At 40.2% G+C, this 15,647-nt stretch overlaps 1 protein-coding gene across 1 annotated transcript; it reads left to right on the top strand.

Annotated features, from left to right (window-relative positions):
• Positions 1–1,057: 1,057 nt before the first annotated feature.
• SMIM7 (small integral membrane protein 7) lies at positions 1,058–12,222 on the top strand. The gene is made up of 5 exons (XM_072156574.1): positions 1,058–1,214; positions 3,792–3,833; positions 4,821–4,873; positions 9,500–9,590; positions 11,696–12,222. The coding sequence occupies exons 1-5, from the start codon at positions 1,189–1,191 to the stop codon at positions 11,709–11,711; spliced, it is 228 nt and encodes a 75-aa protein (XP_072012675.1). The 5' UTR covers positions 1,058–1,188; the 3' UTR covers positions 11,712–12,222.
• Positions 12,223–15,647: the final 3,425 nt, after the last annotated feature.

The following is a 15,647-nucleotide window of genomic DNA, read 5'->3' as shown; positions in this document are numbered from 1 at the left end:
GTAGCCCTATTGCAGACTGACCGTATTAACGTTACCCAACCAAAGTGTACCCCACTCCCCCTTTCCCAAAAACCAACACAACTACAACTCTTGGGATAAAAAACAGGGGGTCGGCCACAGCTTTATTATTTACATAACAGATTAAATGACCTGTGGGAAGAACCCTGACCCTTACCCTAACTTCACCTTGCATGCCTGGCCCCGCCTCCGCGGGGGCATGTCCTAGTTGTTCCGTCAGGTGATTTAACTAACCGCAGAGAGGGTCAAGATTCCACCACAGGCCAAGCTGTGACTACCAACAACAAACATGAATAACGCAATAACAAAGATCAAAGAATAAAAATTAACAAAAACCAATAAAATACAATATTAACATAGGGAGGGTGGGTGGGATCTCTTGAGCGCGGAGCAGTCAAAGAGGCTGGCTAGCTCCGCGCTCAAGAATAAATATCCTGGCCCGCTGCCCCCCAGTGGCCAGCGGAACTCACTGGCCACCAATGAAAATTTAACATCTGAGGAAAGGGGAGGGGGAGAGCAGGAGGGACCGTGCCCCTTAAAGGAGCCAGAGCACGGCCAGTCCTGCAGCCCCCCCGCTTATACAGCCTGCGGGCTGAGCAAAGTGGTAGGTATCCTTTAAAGCCAAACCAGTACATCTATATCTCAAAAGGAACAGACTCTCTGCTCTAAACAGCACTGTTTCCATGTCTTTGCATCTTGTATGGAAAGTGTAGACTGGTTAAGCTGAGTGAGAGGCTTTTGACTGGGGTTGGGAAGTAAAAGCTCTTCTTATGGAGCCTTTGCCAATATAAATAGTTCTCTTACACAGTATTATAGCTTGCTCTTGTCTTCACTGGTTCATTAGACCATAAGGGAGAAGATAGCAGATTCAACCCAATCAGACTACTACAGCCTTAGAACAAAAGTAGAGAGCAGATTGGTTGTGTACTGCATCTTCAACTCTACCAGTCATACATAAGGCCTCTCGCAGGATATCTGTAGCACATAACGGCCTCTAGAGGATACAAATGGAGCTGCATCCAAACCGCCATATTTGTGGAGACCAGGATGTCATTGAATCCGGATAAACAGTAAACACGCGTCTCAATAACGCTGATTGGCTGCGTTCCTGTATAGGCCGCCGGAAAGCGGAAGTGTTTGCACCGGTGAGCTGGCTGCTGCGGTGGCAGGATGATCGGGGACTTATTGCTGTTCGGGTAAGAATGGGCACAAGGCGTGTCTACATGTAGGCACAGGTGGGCGGGCAAACTGAGACCCTCAATTACGTATGATATCACGCTGCAGCTCGGTGCCCTGAAATGATGACGTCATGTGTTTACATTCTCTATTTGGCTACATTGATGGTCTGTAGTGATATGTCCCTGCCTTTCAAGACTAAAGGGGCTGTGCAGCTACAATATCCCTGGCATCCCGGCTGCTCAGCTCTGTAGCCAGAGGTTTTTCTCACATGGCACCGCAGGAGTGGGGAGACCAGGCATATCCGCAGACAAGGACACTTTTATATCATTGTCGTAGGATGAGGCACATAGGACTCACATCAGAAGAAAGAAGGCTCCTCTCGAAATGTGGGACGCGAAGGTGCGACATTATCCCAGCTTCACTGCGCATGCACTATAACTATGGCATGCGCAGTGAAGCCAGGGTTTAATGTTCCAGTTTCTCTCCCCAGAAAGCACAGGCGCCAAGGGAATAAGGGGAAAAGTTGAGTATTATGTTTTTTTCTCCCTTGAATGCAAAAAAATTAAGGCAATTTGGGACACTAAACCACCAGTCCATAATGACAAATGGGTGGTTTATTGTTCCAAATCACCATTGCAGATTCCCTTGAAAGAAAGCTTCAAATTTAGAAAAGAAGCTGTACATATACGTGATTCCAGCATTTCATACCAATCTCTCCAAGTGAAGCCATTTAATTAGCATATAAAGCAATAGGTGTGTTTTGAAATGCGTTTAGAAACACAAGAGAGGAGAGGGTGTCTTCCCAATCTTAGTTGCATTGAGACCCTGATGTTTGTGTTTGGGAATGAGCACCACTAGACCCGATGGTTTGGTTCGGCCGACTGACACAATGGGGCACACTTATTTACCCGGTCCGAGGAGTTCACAGAAAATGCATTGTGTGACGATAATGCACTCTGCTGCAATTAACTAAGATCGTGCACCCAATATCCTGCATGTGTCGCCTCCCCACTCAGGTCCGCTAGAGTTCACCTTTTCCTTCCTGGTGCATGTAAGTGCATTGTCTTGCAACACAATTTGAAAGTGAAATCCTGCGCTCAGTCCAAATCAGTTGGATCGTCCGTCGGCTTGCCCCCCCATTTCTGACGCATGAAAGCCAGCGCAGCTGGCGCAAAAACCGAACTGTGCAACATAATCCCAGCACAGACCCCTGTTAATTAACTGTCACAGCACCGCAAATCCTGAAAACAGTGCAAAGTTCGACAAAAGTGCGATCCGCGACCCTTAGTAAATAAACCCCATTATATTCTGGATTGTCGTCAGAACAGCCAGTCCATCAAATTGACTCCCCTAGCAATTAGATATGGCTACTGGCATTGGGCTGCTGACAGAGGTCAGTCAGGTAAGATTCTTACTCATTTTAACACAAAACTGCAATGAAGTAGCATTGTGCTTGAGCTGCAACGCCCCATTACAGTTTCCATATACATCAAACTAGTTATAATAAAAATAAATAAAATCATAAACATGTTATGTATCACTGCATCCTAAAAGTCCCAATCTATTCCAATATAAAATTGGGGGAGATTTATCAGAAGTATCTGAAATCAAAACTGTTCTAGTTGTCCATGGAAACCAGTCAGAGCTCAGCTTTCATTTTTCCACAGTTGTTTATAAAATGAAAGCTGAGCTCTGATTGGTTTCCATGGACAACTAGAACAGTTTTACCTAAGAGACTTCTGAGAAAGTCCTGTTTCCCTGGCCACTTTATGAGAGCAGGCGGTTCTTCCCAGTCCCTGATTCCTATGATCAGTAGTGGAGGAGCTTCACTACTGAGCATGTACATAAATTACAACACAGACTGTCATCTCAACTAAAAGCCTGTCAGACTCTGAGTCCAATGAGAACCTCCATAAACTAATGGAAGGGTTCAGTGGTGCAGGTATCAGTGAGCACAGTGGAAAAGTCCTCACCGCTTCCAGGTCCTCTTCTTCTGTCCTGACTCCTGAAGCTGGTATGTGTTGGTGCAGGGAGAGGACAAGAGAGGACACAGGATTAGTAAGTACTTGTCAGCTGTACCGTACTGCTCTCGGATCCTCTCCTTCTCCTGGCACAGCTCTGCTCTGTCCTGATTCCGGTGCATACAACTAAGGCAGGAAACAGAGTAGAGCGGCACATGAAGGAAGGAAGCATCTAGTGGTGCAGGGAGGAGAAGAAGAGCCAAGGGAGGAGACAATTTTTTTTTTTTTTTGGTCTACTCTGGGGTCTCCATTATTATTATCTGCCTTGAATTCAGTATTTGGTTGCATGGGGGTATTTATAATTTCTTGGGTGACGTTTAGTGCTGTACAGCAGTTGTTGGTGTTTCTAGGGTACTGATTGCACACAATTGCACTGGGTCAGGTGATATGGCCGCATCACGGCCCACATGGAGGTTTATGGCACCTGGTCACAGCGTGGTAAGCACACGGTGTGCACAAGCTTGCTTTTAATGCAGAAGGGAGGGGTGAGGAGCGCTATTTTATTACAGTACATTTTATTTTGTTATTACTTTTCTTTGTCATCAGTATTTTCTTTTCATTCCTTTGTAACAGGACATTGTTGGTGAATGCGGGAGCAGTTTTGAACTTTAAATTGTAAGTTTATATCACATTTAATCTAACTATTCGACAGTTTGCTCCGCTGGGGAAATATCGGGGAAATAAGAACTCTGTTCATCATATATTAATATAATGCACAGAGTTCAATATACTGCACAATCCTCACAATCAGTCCGTGGCACCGCACTCGTCATGGCCGTGATCATGGAGTAATGTGAAACAGCCCTATTAATTATTATAATAATAAAAATAATCTTTATATCTATTCATTGAGATGCATTAAAAGGTTATACCCATTTAGGAAAATGAATGTTATTGTTCGTTTTATCAAAAGTTATACAATTTTCCACTATACTTTCTGTATCAATTTCCCATGGTTTTCTAGATCTCTGCTTGATGTCCTTCTATACGAAGCTTCTCTGTTTACTACCAGTAGACAGTATCTGACCATGATTACACAGGTGCATGGCTCGTAATATCACAGCGAGGAATCAGAGCTGTGTGATATAACGAGCTGTACAGGAATTGATATAGAAGGTACCGTATATTGGAAAATTGCATAACTTATTATACAAACAATAACATTAATTTTCTGTAATAGGAATACCCCTTTAAACCTGTTTGTTTCCTGCAGTAAGAATAAAAATCAAACTTCCATTTACAGGGTCTATATTAAAATGTACAAATAAACACATTCAAAAAAGAATGTGAGAAATTATAGCAATAGAAAAGGGACCTGTGTGAATGAAAAGGGCATACATGCTATCACCCAACTCTATGGGACTGCTATTGTTATAGGCAGTGCTGTAGAGATTAATGGAACAGCCACCTATACCTCTATTTTATTAGATGTTCTTTCTTACCACTGGTCTATCTTTGTGACCATTGGCCCCAGACCCATTGGATATGTTGTGTCATGTTGGGAGCCTCTTCTAGCAACTTAATGAATTTATATACAACATGGAGATCATTGTCAGAATGACAGGAATACTTACTTGATCTTCTCAACATTTTAATTCACAGAAAGAAAAAAGAATCCCAGGGATTTGGAGATGATCCCTCAGTGGCAACTACAGGTGAGGTCTGGTAATGGGCAACTGAAACACTGCCATAAGATGGTCAAGTGTAATAATGTAACACACCCGATGGAGAGGTATGACAAAATAAAAGAGGATGCACCATTTTACAAGAGATTATGCCCTTGAGGGCGCGGTCACACGTTGCGTTTTGGTCGCGTTTTAATTGCGTTTGAAACGCATATACGATTTGCCTAATTACATTACCGTTTACGTTTGTTAACAAAACGCATGTGTTAACGCGTTCTTAACACATTCGTGTTAAAAAAAATAAAATTCACAGCTGCTGCAGATCTGACCTGGATTTCTTTTAATGGGATCATCCAGGATTATACATTTCTTTCAATTTGCAGTGAATTTACAGACCAATTTAACCCCTTAATGACCGCCCCATTGGGAATCTACGGCGGTCATTAAGGGTACTTAAGAAGATTTCGGGACACCGGGTCTCGCTGGTGTCGGGCTGTGATATCACAGCCCAGACCCGGCACTAACACCCGGGATCGGAAAAACTCCAATCCCGGGTGTTTAACCCCTTACACGCCGTGGTCAAGCATGACCGCGGCGTGCAAGTGTGTCCCCCGTGGATCGGACCCCCCCGGTGTGCTTACCGGGGATCCGATCCCTCCTGCCGCAGCCCCGGGTTCCGACGAGTGACCCGAGGCTGTCGGCTCCTCTTCTTGCCGGGTCCTGCCTTCCTGGCAGGACCCGGCTGTAAGTAACTGAGCATGCGCGGCATGCTCAGTTACTTACACTATACACTGCAATACAAGTGTATTGCAGTGTAAAGGCTTGAATAAGCAATCGGATGATCGCTTATTCAAGCCAAGAAGTAGAAAATGTAAAAAAGTTAAAAAAAAAAAAAAAAAAAAAATTAAAACTTTTTATAATATAATTAAATAAAATAAAAGTCCCATAATCTCCCCAGTAACACATAAAATGCATATACAGTAAATAAAACACAAAAACATACATATTTGGTATCACCGCGTCCGTATTAATCTGTACAATAAATCTAAATCAATATTGAACCCGCTCGGTGAACTACGTAAAAAAAAAACTCGGAAAACTTCCCATAATATACAATTTTTCATCAAACACCATCACAAAAAATGTTCTAAAAAGTGATCAAAAAAAGTTACGTTCCCTAATATGATACGACTGAAAAGAACAACTGTTTTCGCAAAAAATAAGCCCTCAACCAGATCTGACAACAGAAAAATACAGAAGTTATGGCCCTGAAAAGTTGTCAATAGTAAAAACAATGCGATTTTCTCCAATATTGGTTTTGCTCAGGAAAATTAAGCAAAAATAAGAAAAACTATATAAATGAGGTAACACCGCAATCGTAGTGAACCAGAGAATAAAGATATTATTTTTACATTACGGTGAGCGGGGGGGGGGGGGGGGGGAATGCTAACAATCCAAAATAAAAATTGATGATTTTGTTTGTGTCCCCCTTGAAATAGTTAATTAAATCTCAAGAATAAGCTTTAGACTCCCAAAATAAATTATCTATACATTGTATCTCATCCCATAAAAAATAAGCCCTCATATGTTTGTATTACCAAAAAAAATAAAAATGTATAGGTCGTACAATGTGACAATACAAATCTGCTGTGAATGGCGCCTCCATTCATTCTATACTTGGCCGTGCGCCCGTACAGTAGTTTACCACCACATATGGCAGTGGTGGCGAACCTATGGCACGGGTGCCAGAGGCGGCACTCGGAACCCTCTCTGTGGGCACCCAGGCCATCACCCAAGCATGAAGTTCACCAGACAAGACTAAAAAGAATCTTCCTGCAGAATCTTCCTACAATGATAGACAAATTTGCCCTCCTCCTTTCAAATGCGTTGGTGTCCTAAGGAGGCTGAATGGTTGAAAGTTGTCAAAAGAACAAGGAGAAATAAATTACTGCTTTAATTGCTAAGCTGGCACTTTGCAATAAATAAGTGGCTTTTGGTTGAAGTTTGGGCACTTAGGCTCTAAAAGGTTAGCCATCACTGACATATGGGGTATCAGTACACTCGGGAGGAATTGGGCATCAAGCGTTGCAGTGCGTTTCATCATTTAATTTATTCTGAAAATTTCAGTTTTGGCCTAAATGAATGTATTTTCCAAAAAAATTCAATAGTTTCTAAATCGCAGGTCCATATTTTTTAACCCATGTGAAACACGTTGTTTTACGTTGTTTTACATACGTTGAGGGGTGAAGTTTCTATAGTGGGGTAATTTATGGGGTTTTACTATTATTTAGGCCTCTCAAAGTCACTTGAAAGCTGAGTTGTCCCTCAAAATGTGAGTTTTGGCAATTTTCATGAAAATAAGAAAAATCGCACCTAAAGTTCTGCACCTCATAACATTCTAGAAAAATGACCGGAAGCATAAATTATCATCCCAACATAAAGCAGATATTCTGTAAATGTTAATTATCAAACTTTTTGGGTAGTTTTACATCTTGTCTGGAAACCAGAACATTTCAAACTTGGAAAATGAAGAATTTTTACAAACTTTTGCCAAATTTTCACTTTTTTTCAGAACGAAATGCAAAACTTATCACTTAAATTTTATAACTAACATGAAGTACAATGTATCACGAGAAAACATTCTCAAAATCACCGGGATATGTTAAAGCGTTCCGAAGTTATAACCAATTATCGTGAGACTTGTCAGATTTGAAAAATCGAGTCTGGTCATTGAGCTGAAAACTAGTGTCGGTGATAAGGGGTTAAAATTGAAGGAATAACACAAATTTGTCAACAGGTGCAAGTATCACCTGGTACAAATGACATCTTTCATGTCTGCAATACAATGAAACCTATTCTTGACCATGCCGCACATAGTTGATCGTTTTCTTTCTCCTGATTTTTATTAGTCATGTGTATTTTATATACATTTCTCTGCATTTCTAACACTGTCTGGCAAAATAATCTTTACCTTGTTATACCGGTTTGTCTGGTTCAACCCTACAGCTTTAGAAGTTCATTCTTTTGGTAGATGCTATAATTAAGATAAAGTAGCAAACACTGTTCATAGCACATATTCCAAGTATATTTATAAGATAATGTTTACCTATAGCATATTTAACCCAGTTACCCCAAAAAAACGTAATAATACTGCACTGTGTGAGGTGACTTCCCATAAACCGCAGTACTAGTATGTCCAGTTTCTGGCATAGGCTCACAACCATTACCAGAAGCTGCAGATTTCAACTGTAGATAATAGCTGACATCCTCCAACACACACAACTGTAGATAACTCATTGGTGGTGTTAGCATGACTGTGGAATAAAAATGGATTCTTCCTAATTCCCCTTTCGTTTGGTCACTCCTGTGCCGCTTACCAGGGGAAACGGATCTCAGGGCCTGAGATCAGATCCTACTTCTGGTAGAACCTGGCAGATCCTGAGTCTGCATGCTCAGACAGTTGCACTAAACTGCAATCAGAGGGTCCCTTGTTCAAGGCTGTTAAAAAAAATGTAAAATATTTTTATAATAATAAACAATGAAATTCCACCTTTTCACTAAAAAATGTGATATAGTATACAAAACACAAAAAAAAACCATGATTCGTATTGCCACATCCATAAAAATCTGAAGCATTATTGGACCAACACGGTAAAAGCTAACTATACGATACAATAACTTATTATTTTTATTGTACGGTGAATGGCAAAAATTGATGATTTTCCTTTCCTCCACTGAGAAAAATCCTATCAATAAGCTTTAGACACCAGAAAATGAAGTATCTGAAAAGTGCATCTCATCCTGCAAAAAAGAAGCCATATTCCCCCATTTACAAAAGAAAATGAATAGCCTGTACAATGTGATAAAGCAAATGTGCTCTGAATGACGCTCCTTTCTAATGCCATGACGGTAGCCCACATAGCAGTTTACTACCACATTTGGGGTATTGCCATACTCAGGACAACTTGGGTATCAAGCAGAGCTTTTTGTCATTTAATCTATTGTGAATGTGTAATTTTTAGGCTAAAATTACAAATTCAAAATTGTACCTCCCATTTTGTTTTAACCCAGTGAAACGCCTAAAGATTCAAAAACTTAAAAGTTGTTTTACATATGTTCCAAAGTGATAATAGTGATATATTAGTAAACATAGGGCATGGTCAAGAAGGTGAAGGGGTTAATTATTTGTGAGAGCAATTTGTAATAGTTATATTTAGATGTAAAGTAACTTTCAAAGGGGGTCATATTAGAGGCGCGTCATACATCCTAGCATTAAATCAGCATATTAGTTAATTCCAGTGATACAAGGTTCGGGTTGTGAAATCTCTCCAGCGCATGGAGGGTTTTTTTCTGACTGCACTCGGTCGTGGGCATGTGGCCTTACCTTACAGCTATTCTTCCTGATTCCCATTATACCATGTTAGAGGGAACCTGTCTGGCAAAGTAATGAGTTGCTCTGCCTGATGATATTGAAATGAGTCAGTGGCTCCTGTGAATCATAAAATGACCTTAATTCTGGTTCCTATGACAATCCAACATTTTTTACAATCCAATTGTCACAGAGACCAAAAAAATTGGGAGCTCCAACTAATTTGTTTGTCTTATATTATTATACACTCCAAATACTTGTATTAATATGTTCTTTTTTTTCTGAAGGTGACAATATCCGAGAGTTTCTCCTCAGCTTACGCTACTTCAGGATTTTTATCGCTATGTGGAACATTTTTATGATGTTTTGTATGATTGTGTAAGTATGCGTAGAGTTTTAATATTGTTTTCATAGGCAAGACAGCTACGCTTGCCTATGCCACACCACCACTTACAGTTGTGCTCCCTGACTTCTGAACCAGTCAATGATCAATTTTTGTGAATGAAGACAGAAAATAGTCTTTTGAGGCTTATTTGGTAGTACTTTCTAATGTGTAAGGAGGTCTCCTAATTCACCCTGTCATCTGGGGAGGGGGGCTGAAATACCAGAGGTGTTTGAGAATTAAACCAAACCTGTCACCACACTACCCTTCACCACATATCCACAAAAAAGGTCAGAGGACCTCATTATAACCCATTGGTCATATAAAACTTTACTTTTATTTCTAATACTAAAATGTATACATGTACAACTATCAGGAAAAGAGTGAATTAAAAATGTACTGTCCTAGTGAGATGATTATACAATTATAGATTTATCATACAAATAGATTGTCTTGTGGGTTAAATATTCAAGGTATAAGTATATTTAAAGGAAATCTACCATTTGATTTGATGCATTATGAACCAAACATACCTTGAGAATGCTGTAGCTATGCTGATGCAGGATCATATCTTGGTTAAAGGAACCAGACACCAGGGACCTCATTTTCACTAAAGACTGGTTGTAGAAGCCCATTACACCTGAAGTGCAAAAATGCCTCTCTGCCTTTTATAAGCATTTGCATTACAATAGAATTGTGAGTAATAACTTACCTTGCACCCTGACAAAATCTTCTGTGTAGTCCCAGGGGTTGGATTTGGTTTGGATGCATTTAAAAAAAAAATAACACGTGACTTGTCTGTACTGCAGGCTGCCTCCATCTTTGTACCCCTGTACAGCTTCTTCCTCCCTCAATGATGTCATCTAACCAGGCTGTGAGCTCTGGGGAGGAGCTGTACGGGAGCACAAACTTGGGGGCCAGGGTTTTTTTCCTCTACTGCTGTTACATGATGTACCACATTTTTAATACCATGTAATAAATTATGTTTAAGTGTCACGTTACCTTTACTTTCCTGCCAGATCATATATTGATCTAGAGAGAATCAGGAAGCGTGCTTGGTGGTACAGAAGCTAATAAGACTGTGTAACACCCAAGCAGTTTCACGTACAAGTCTTTATTAGTTTAATAGGAACTGCTTTCTGTTAGGAAGCTACAATCGATTTGTACTTGTTTGTTTGACCACCTGTGACTGAGAATTCTGTTTAGAGCTTCTTCTAGTGAGGAAGACTAACTTGGCTATTATAGTACAGGCGGTCCCCTACTTAAAGGAAACCTACCACTTGAAGTGGCAGGTTTCAGATGGAAATACCAAGCACCAGCTCAGGGTGAGCTGGTGCCGGAGCTTATTTTTGTTAGTGTTTTAAACCGCTGTATTGCGGTTTAAAACACTTTTTAAACTTTATAGCCGGCGCAGGGAGGTACGTGCTCGGCGCTTACCATGCGCGCGGCTCTCCACTTCCTATGTAGCTGCACGCACGGTCGCGCGCATGGTAAGCGCCGAGCGGGTACCTCCCTGCGCCGGCTATAAAGTTTAAAAAGTGTTTTAAACCACAATACAGCGGTTTAAAACACTAACAAAAAACAGCTCCGGCACCAGCTCACCCTGAGCTGGTGCTCGGTATTTTCTTCTGAAACCTGCCACTTTAAGGACTCCCCCCTCTGCCCACTGTGACCTCTGGGACTATAGTAAAGAATCCATAGACCTTCACCAGTCTGCAATGATTATCTGTAAGGTGTCTGTAATGAGGCTTTATTGATAATCTTTTGTCCCATTACAGCAAAAATTTATGAAAATCCAATTCTCACTGTGACAAAAATAATTTTTGTCTGGAGCTACAATTATAAAATATAAAGTTCAGACTTGCACACAAATTCAACTTGAGAACAAACCTAAAGAACCCATCCTGTACGTAACCCGGGGACTGTCTGTACTCACCTAAAAAATTATTTCATGAACTGTGCACTATTATATGTAGTTTTTACATTGTGGCCTGGTTATAGGCTTAGTGTTCCTGTACCCCTAAATATTAGTAATAATAATGTAGCATAATGCATGCATATAAAATGTCTGTTTAAATTTTTTTTATGTTCTTCCTTTTAGGTTGTTTGGTTCATAATTAAAGATTGCAGACCTAGAAATGTTTCACTTTGGATCGTTCTACCTTGCAACCTTCAACACGATCTGATGCCCACCCTCGGATTCTTTAGCTATCACGAAGGCCTAGCTTACTGTGTTTATGTATAGGATTGTATATATTGGACTTTTTTGTGACTATAACCACAGTTCAGCTGTAATATATGAAAGCGCAGTACAGAAGCAGATGCATATCTGGCTTCTCAGTTACAGGTGTATATGCCTCCCCGAAGATGATGCAAAATGGTAATGTTCTTAGTATGGACAGGACAAGGCTAGATTATGTAGTGATTTCATCTCAGTACATAGGAGTCATACGCGTCCTTATCTTTTTTTCTATACATTACCTTAAGTCCAAGCTACAACATTCTATATTAAGTGATAAACCGCAGCAGACCAATGTTTTTAACCCTGAATATTCTGATGTATTGTGGGCATAGTCTGTGTCAATTATTCATTTGTAAAGAAAGTAAACTTGTAAAAAGATTATTTTACATGTGTCTCCTATTTCCTCCAGGTGTTGGTTATAACCATTTGAAAAGCCATGTTCATTCTATGCAGAAAAACCTCTGCAATTTAATCTACATAAAGATATGCTAAATAATAGTGCAGATGTAACCTTCATATTTTGGTACAGTGAGTGAAATAGACTACATATTGAATTCATATTGGGAAAAAGAACTGTACAGAAAATATATGAAGTGTATGATTTGAGGATCAGACTACATGGCATTTGTAGTCTGTAACCATGGAGACATTTGAGCTGTATATTCAATAACAAAAAAAAGCTCACAATTGTATAGTCAGCCACAATCCGGATGATCTCAGTGAGTTTCTTTTACTATGAAGTATTAGTGCAGAGGCAACATGCGTGTATGGCACATCAGCACTGCAGAATAAGTGGACATGGGGCTGGCATATGATAAAGCCCTGCCACTGCAGATATATCAGGAGGCTTAGATCTCATTATGTATTTGCTGACGCAAAGTACTGGTGGACATAACTACTTCATGTCTGACCGGGCGTCGTTGTGGATGAAAACATTCACCACTGGTTTTGAGGTTTTTAAATAGTGTGCACAGAGGTGTGACGCCCCGTGTCAGCGCACTCCATTGGCAGCTGTGCCCCTTCACACCCACATGGCTTGGAGGTGGTATAGTTGCAGTGTGCAACAAATTGTGACTATTTCAGTGCTTCTATGCCAGAATATTGTTATATGCGATCTCTGCAAACATTTCAAACGCCTATACCTCCTGAACTTTTGCACATAGAAAAACAATGTCATATTAAACAGAAGAGTCTCCCTTTTAATATGATATCCATATCTGTTTAATATGACACCATAATTGTGTTTCTATGTGCCAGGGTTCAGGAGATATGGCCGTTTGAAGATGGTCACAGTCAAGATGTTTATAAACTACCTTACTGCCCCAGGCATGTGCAAATAGGACGTAATATCGCCTTATTGCCGTCATGAAGGGGTTAATTTAGGTATCCATCAACCAGTTCATGAGAGAAGAGGTTATTGTTGATATTGGAAAAGTCATGTAATGATACTTTTATTATCATCGTGTTCTGTTAGGCCAAGCATACAGAGGATAAGATTATTAAGCCCGATTTACGTCTGTTAGTTTTTAGTTATTTGATCCAAAACCTGGTGAGGAGGAATGCACAGAACGGCTGCAACTCTTTCCAGCAATTATACAGAGGTAAGATATAATGGAAAGTTCAAGTACTCATGGTTTTGGCTCACAATAAATGATGCAAATTACTGCACACACTGGACAAAGATGTGAAATGAGCTCTACTGTTGAAAACAAACTTTTTGTTGCCTGTTGCATCCATTCACAGCACAAGTTTTATTTTTCAAGAGCAGAATGTGAAATGAAAGTTTCAGTGCTTGATTAGTTTTGGACATCTTTTTATAAATCTTCTTCATAGCTCCACTCTCACTTTCCACAAATTATAGTTCTTAGATGCTCCTTAGCAGCAGTAATACTTGATGCAAATAAATGATGTAGTCTTCTAGGGAGCAACTGATATGTTATGTGGCACTGCTTTACCTACACTGCTTTAGCTCCAGAAATAATTCTTACACTATTCATAAATCATATTTGAAAACTGTACATGGAGATTTTAATTGCTCCTGTAACCTCTTTTTTTTTTTTTTTCATCAGCGATCTTACGTTATTTCTCCAATAAATCCACATACAAATCTGAATGCAACATACATTTTTTTTTTCTTTTACAAATTTCTACTTGCACATAGACTATTATGTTTAAAAATACACCTAAACATGTGTTTATCTGGTGTAGAAGATTGACATGCTGATTTATTTATATTCTGCATACAACGGCAATTGAACTTGGTTGCTATGGTATTATGTGAAATGTACAGATGGCCTAATAATACTAATGTAGGGGTATATTTACAAATGCATTTAAAGTTTGGTTTTTTTTTTAAGCCACATTTTTGATTCGGAGGATGTGCAGGAAAAAAAAATGCTATAGTATTAAGGTTGCATATACACTGACATTTGCCTGCATGGCTATGGCCGGTCAGGCATATGTCAGCCAGGATGGAGAGGAGGATGGGTGACATGTCCTCTCTTTTTCCTGTGTACGGCTCCGTGTGGCCGTTGCCCCTCTATGGGGGACATATGTACGGCTGCACATACGCCCCCCTACGGTCGTGTGAATGCGGCCTAATATATATTTTGTGTACTTTTGCACCATGTACAGTAGTTGCACAATACTTTCTTTTTCTTTCTACATATTATCAAATCTCTTACCTATTTCTTTTGATATGTCTGCATATAAATAGAAACTCCAGAGTTTTTTGTTTTCTTTTATAGCCTGGTAAATACAGGTATTTACTAAACATACATGTCCGGCCAGGTGAAAGGACCACTTTAAAGGAAATCTATCCCAGGAAGAAGGATTGTAAACCAAGCACATTTACAAGCAGATACCCACTTCTTTCAGCTTGTATACCCTTGTTTTTACAAACAAAAAGGTTTTAAAAATGATGCAAATAAGCCTGAGAGGCTCTGGGCTCCATAACTGTTAACTGAGCCCAAAGCCCCTCAGGCTCATTTGCATAATTTATAAAACCTTTTTGTTTGTAAAAACAAGGGAATAGGAAGGTAAAAGAAGAGTGGATCCTCTTATCAGCATGTAAATGTGTTTGGTTTGAAGGATTATAATCTGGTGGTACATTTCCTTTGACCTCCATAGTTCACAAAGCTGTTTTGTAATATGTGTACAATATGTTGTTGGGTACCAGAACACCTTTTATAGAAGCAATGCTGGGAACATTCTTATTACTAAAAGGTGAAACTTAGTGCTTGTATTGCATAACTTTCTGACCTGGAAATAAGTGGCTGCCGTGGTGAAGTGTATGCTATCTCTCCCATAGAGTCTAATTTTGCTTTAGACAAATCCCTTGAAGGGTATTCGCCCAAAGTCTTAGTTACACATTGTAACAGTAACGGCTTCTGTTATAATTAGTTAGGTCGGTCTTGTGTTGCACTACACATGCCACGGTAGCAGTGTTGTATTTGATACAGTTTGACACGGGATATATAAGGATATGTAGCCGTGTGGCATAAGATCACAATTACACTGCAGCCACCATCTATCAGGGGTCCAACATTCACTAAAGACGTGAGACCTGGCCATGACATTCCTGCAGTGGTGCAGCCTCAGGCTCTGAGCCTGTCATGTACAATGCTGTTATTGTAGAGCAGGTCGGTGCACTCATCCTGTGTGACTCCCTGACTGTGCACATTACTTTACAAGTGACAGTTACATGCTGTTCCTGACACTTCCTGTTGGGGGAGGGGAAATGAACGTCCTTACGTCCATACGTGACGTGCGTGCTGCCCAGAGGAATTGTGACGTAAGTACGTAGCCTCAG

Source organism: Engystomops pustulosus, chromosome 1 (assembly GCF_040894005.1).
Source record: "Engystomops pustulosus chromosome 1, aEngPut4.maternal, whole genome shotgun sequence".
Taxonomy (NCBI): Eukaryota; Metazoa; Chordata; class Amphibia; order Anura; family Leptodactylidae; genus Engystomops; species Engystomops pustulosus.
Note: the sequence above shows the minus strand (reverse complement) of the source record. Positions and strands in the feature narration are given on the sequence as shown.

What these genes read in the sequence shown, in the direction of transcription:
- SMIM7 (XM_072156574.1), top strand. Translation starts at nt 1,189, where the DNA reads ATGATCGGGGACTTATTGCTGTTCGG. An exon ending in GGGGACTTATTGCTGTTCGG is followed by an intron (nt 1,215 to 3,791) that starts GTAAGAATGGGC and finishes CCTTTGTAACAG; the next exon opens with GACATTGTTGGTGAATGCGG. An exon ending in TCCCTCAGTGGCAACTACAG is followed by an intron (nt 4,874 to 9,499) that starts GTGAGGTCTGGT and finishes TTTTTTCTGAAG; the next exon opens with GTGACAATATCCGAGAGTTT.